General features: G+C 48.3%; 1 protein-coding gene across 1 annotated transcript; it reads left to right on the top strand.

The window, feature by feature from the left end:
- The first annotated feature begins 6 nt into the window (after nucleotides 1-6).
- Nucleotides 7-5,148, top strand: LOC103781444 (hippocalcin-like protein 1). The gene is made up of 3 exons (XM_008949164.1): nucleotides 7-402; nucleotides 1,561-1,666; nucleotides 4,602-5,148. The coding sequence occupies exons 1-3, from the start codon at nucleotides 25-27 to the stop codon at nucleotides 4,697-4,699; spliced, it is 582 nt and encodes a 193-aa protein (XP_008947412.1). The 5' UTR covers nucleotides 7-24; the 3' UTR covers nucleotides 4,700-5,148.

The following is a 5,148-nucleotide window of genomic DNA, read 5'->3' as shown; positions in this document are numbered from 1 at the left end:
TGCTGAACCCGGATCCAGAAGAGGATGGGGAAGCAGAACAGCAAGCTGCGCCCCGAGGTGCTCCAGGACCTGCGCGAGAACACCGAGTTCACAGACCACGAGCTTCAGGAGTGGTACAAGGGCTTCCTAAAAGATTGCCCAACGGGCCATTTGACTGTGGAAGAGTTCAAAAAAATCTACGCGAATTTCTTCCCGTACGGCGACGCGTCGAAGTTTGCGGAGCACGTCTTCCGCACCTTCGACACCAACGGCGACGGCACCATCGACTTCAGGGAATTCATCATCGCCTTGAGCGTCACCTCGCGCGGCAAGCTGGAGCAGAAGCTGAAGTGGGCGTTCAGTATGTACGACCTGGACGGCAACGGGTACATCAGCCGCGGGGAAATGCTGGAAATAGTGCAGGTGAGGCACCGGCTCTTTCTGACACTTTATTCATGTCGCTGTAAGCTCTTTACCCTGAGACAGCTGGAGCTGAGGGATGTGCTGAGCTGAGTTGCTCCTGAGCCCATGGTCCCCAGAAAGGCACTGGGGGGCATAGTGGGACCTGTGAGGCACAAATGAGGCACAGAAGAGCCTGAGAGATGAATGGGGCACTGTGCAACTGGCTCACAGTCAAAATCGTGCAGCTCTCCCTGGGGATTCCTCAACGGTGTGTTGATGGGATCAAAAATCCATAAATGCAAATTTTACTGACATGATTAATCTCAAAATTAGTACTCTGAAACTTCAAATCTGAGTCAACGTGAGCTCCAAATGAACGGCTGTAGCGTGTCTGTCTCGTGAAGGCGAGGGACACAGAGCCCACGAGCTGTACCAGGGGCCGTGTGGGGCAGAGCCTCCTGTGCCCCTGCCCCATGTGCCAGGGGGGCTCAGCCTCAGCAGTGAGCTGCTTGCCATCTGCTCTGTGCCTGAGGTGTGTCTGCAGTGCACTACAAGGGCCACTGGGAAGCAGGTATTACATCCAGCTAGTGCCCCGGTGGTGGTCCTCATGGCTGAGTGAGGACAGTTTAGGAGGAAGGCTAGGACTGCAGACATCCTAAAGAGGTTTTGCCTTAACTCACTTTCTCCTAAGTCTGAAAATGGATTTCTGTACCAATCCACAAAGAAAAACAGCCCATCTTCCTGGATAAACATATTCGCCTGTAATCCATTCAGTACACCCCACACACTGAACTGTGTGTTGGGAGCCAGCCAAAGAGACAATGCCCTTCTCCAGTTGCAGAAAAGACAATTACACATCATTGCCTCCTACATTTTAGCTCAGTCCTGCTTTTACATTGTCTAGAACCTGACTTTCAGTTAAACTGGCCCAGTGATGCGGGAGCTTGTTTTGAAGCACAAATTGAGTACAGGAAAGAAAAATAAAAAAGCTGGAGTCAGAAATTCCTATTTGTTTTGGTTTATAAAGTCTTGCAGCTGCCTAATAGGGTCAGCTGCCTTTTTTTATTGCTACAGGCTTAAATTCTTTTTCTCAGTCCTGATCCTCTATCATTTAGGTCATGTTTTTCCTATAGCTTTTTTTCTTTCTTTGTTTCTTTCTTTTTTTTTTTTAATACTCAGGCAATCTACAAAATGGTTTCATCGGTAATGAAAATGCCAGAAGATGAATCCACTCCCGAGAAGCGTACAGACAAGATCTTCAGACAGATGGACACAAACAACGATGGTAGGATCTCTACCAGCACCCTTTTGAAGGCTCTAGAAGTAGAGGTTTTGTAGGCTGGTGTTGATAGAAGCAGATGATGGTGTTTGAGGATGGGGGAATAGAGGATGGGGTTGTCCCCTCTGGTGCCTCTGGTCTCTGCCTGGCCTCTCAGCATCTCTGGTCCATAACAAATAGGATGAATAAGTGGGCAGTGGGTGAGAGACTTTTTCTGCTGGGAGGGGAGCCCTGCGAGTCCTTCACTGGCATTTCACGGGCCAGTCCTCTTCTGCAAAGGCTCCTCTGAGACTCCCCCGAGTCCAGGATCTTTGGGTTATTTTCTCAGGGTGCAGCGCAAACTTGGCACAAGAGTTTGCTCCCGTTGCCCTTGATCGGGTTGCACTCCTGGGCTTGTCATCAGGAGTTCAAGTCGAGGATGTGGTTTGGGTACCTGAAAGCAAATATTCCTCTGGATCCATAACACTTATTTTTTCTGTGCATATCCACAGCACGTGTACGTATACACATGGTCACATGGAGTCCTGCAACATTTACTCTGTTGCAGTGCGCACGTCAGGGGGATGTAACAGCTCCTGAGCCAATTGTGGAGCCACTTGATAGATTATCTGACAGCATACCTATCACAACCACTCTACCTGAGCTAGTTCATTTCTGTAGGCTTGAAAACCACAGGCAAAAGTGAGTGATTGATTTCCTTTGCCCATCAGCCTGCCAATGTGTTTCCTCTTGTCCCAGTCAAGATGGAGCTTTCCCTAGGACTTAACCTACCAACAGCCAAGGTGGAAGCTCCCCACGTCAAAATCAGGAGCTGTATCCTACCAATGTGCTCAGTGGGAGCAAAGATTTAGTTCTAGTGCTGAGATGTGGAGACCTGGAAAAATACCTTACATAGAGAAAGGGTTTTTTTAAGATAATTTTATGGCTTCATTTTGGTACTTGCTACTGCAGACCCCAGGACAAATTCCTGGCCTTACTGAAATTCTTGAATATTTTACCTTTGACTTTATCAAAACTAGCACTTAATCCCCCAACTTCATGTGCGGAGGACCCTAAAGTAACATCATCAAAGTGTTTTTGCTCTGCACAAAGTAGAGGTGTGCGTGCAGATGTGGGACAGAGTAGCGGTCACAAAACCTGCTGTATGTATCTCCACCCCTTGCATTTTGTTGCTGAAATAAAGTCATCTCCTTCCCAGTAAAATCCCAGCCCTGCAAGCCACGCAGTGCCGAGTAGTAAAGGGAAGTGCATGTGTTCTTAGTGGCTGGAAAAGTTTTTCCATCCCCATCTGACTGATTTTTATTTGTGCTTTGCTCTTAAGTATTGCAAGGAGAGGAGAAAACTAAAAAATGTCCTGATAGTTATGAGTACTCTTTTTCAAGCTGATAAAAACTTCAGAAGACACTTGGCTTGGTAACATAAGCTTCAAAGCTTATGGACAAATCAGGACAAAAGCATGCTATGGGTTTTTGAGCTTCTGTAATTTTTGCAAGGGAAAGGTTTCCTCATTACTCCCTGTTCAGCCTGGTTCGAGTGCTGGCCACTGAGCTCAGTCCTCCCCCCATCCCTCTGGCAGGCTGGGAGCATCCTGGAGCTGGTGAAAACCAGCACACTGAGCTTGTGCCTCCCTCCATTCAGGGGCACATGGCTAAAAGTGGCAGGAGGCAGCTGCCAAGTGCAAGATGTTCATGCGTGGACCTGCCTGTCTTGAGTCGAATAGTTTGAGTTGGGTAAGGATAGCCCTGGGGCTTTGTGTGAGGGTGAGGGTAGGTTGTGCTGGAAGCACAAGCCAGATGGGGGCTCACTGGACACACTGTCAGTGTCACAGCAAATGCTTGTCTCCTCCAGTTCATGGGGAAAACTTTTCATTTCTCATTAATACTGCTATGACTTTTTTCTGCTACGGTTCAGAGTGCTGGAGCAGGAGAGTGTTGGTAATAGCAGGCAAAGCAGAGGCTACTCACAAGCTCCCGATGGCATTTGTGCAGGGCACTTGTCCTGAGCTGGGAAAAACCTGCCAGGAGGCTGGGTTACCCCAGGATGAGGAGTGGGCAACCACTTGCCATCCTGTGCCATGCTGTGCCGCAGGACAGCTGGAGCTGGGAGATGCAGAGGCAGTTGCTCCTCACGGTCACTCCTCCAGAGCTCTCCTTTTCAGACCCACAGACTATTACAGGTTCCATCCAAGTCAGTGCCTCTGGCCTAAACCGAAGGTGTATGAACCAGAAATGCTCAGAAGTGATGTGTGGCAATAGGTGGTTCCTCCTCGGCTGACTTTTCTTGCAGCCCTGTGGAACGAGTCCTGTCCCTGTGCACCCAGCAGGACACAGCAAGTGGCTTGTAGAATCATAGTCACAGAATGCTTTGGGCTGGAAGGGGCCTTTAAAGGTCATCTAGTCCAACCCCCCTGCAATGAGCAGGGACATCTTCAGCTACACCATGTTGCTCAGACCCCCCCCAGACTGACCTTGGAGGTGCAGGAGAAGCTGTCAGTGCTCAGCCCTAAATGTCACAACAAACAAGGGGGCAAAGTGGGGAGATTGGGATATTTAGGTATAAAATGTCATAGCAATGTAAACATCAGTTTCAAAGCATACATGTGTTCAGGTACCTTGTGTTCATGTGTGATTTGTACAGTCCGGTTCTAGGCAAAAAGCTGCAAGTTATATTAGACCAGTTGTTTTTATGTTTGGCACTGTCTTTTTAAATTAAAAAATAGCAATTATTACGCTGGATTGTTTTGCAGAAGGAAAATGCGTCTGGGCTTAAGGGCTTGAGTAGGATTTGGCTGCGGTGCATTGCACTAAATTCCCCTTTGTGATAGATTAAATATATGTATGTTGCTTCAGCACAGAGAGGTTTTTTTTAAGCTACGGTGACGGTGGCAGCAACAACTGACATTTGAAAAATGATTTCCCTTCTGGTTTCTCCTCCCTTTCAGGTAAGCTGTCGCTGGAAGAGTTCATCAAAGGTGCCAAGAGCGACCCGTCCATCGTGCGGTTGTTACAGTGCGACCCCAGCAGCGCGAGTCAGTTCTGACTCGAGCGGACAGTGTGCACAGAGAATCTCGGCTTGTGTCCTTCAAGCTTTGCTCGCAAACGGATGCCTTCTCAACCACCCCTCCACACTCTGCGGGTCAGATCCCACTGCCAGATCGTGCGTGTGTGTGTCTGAGCGGACCGGCCCTCGCTCCCCTAACTAACACCAGTGCAGCTCTCCTTCGGCAGCTCCGTTTCTGCTTCCCTGTAATGTTACAGTTCACTCTGCACATTTTCAGCGTTAATCGAAGGGTATGTTTACATGCAGCTACAAAAGAGTTCAAGTCGCTGGTGAGATACCACTTCACTTAGTCCGTAAGAAAGGTGATGTTCTAGTAGTTCCCGACAAGATGCTAGGTAGGACCTTTACCAACGTAGCAGATGGTAGATAATTTATTTTGCTTCAGAAATTACTATGTAAAAAAAAAAAAAGTGTGGACTGAATGGAGT

Source organism: Merops nubicus, unplaced genomic scaffold (assembly GCF_000691845.1).
Source record: "Merops nubicus isolate BGI_N331 unplaced genomic scaffold, ASM69184v1 scaffold28871, whole genome shotgun sequence".
Lineage (NCBI taxonomy): Eukaryota > Metazoa > Chordata > Aves > Coraciiformes > Meropidae > Merops > Merops nubicus.
Note: the sequence above shows the minus strand (reverse complement) of the source record. Positions and strands in the feature narration are given on the sequence as shown.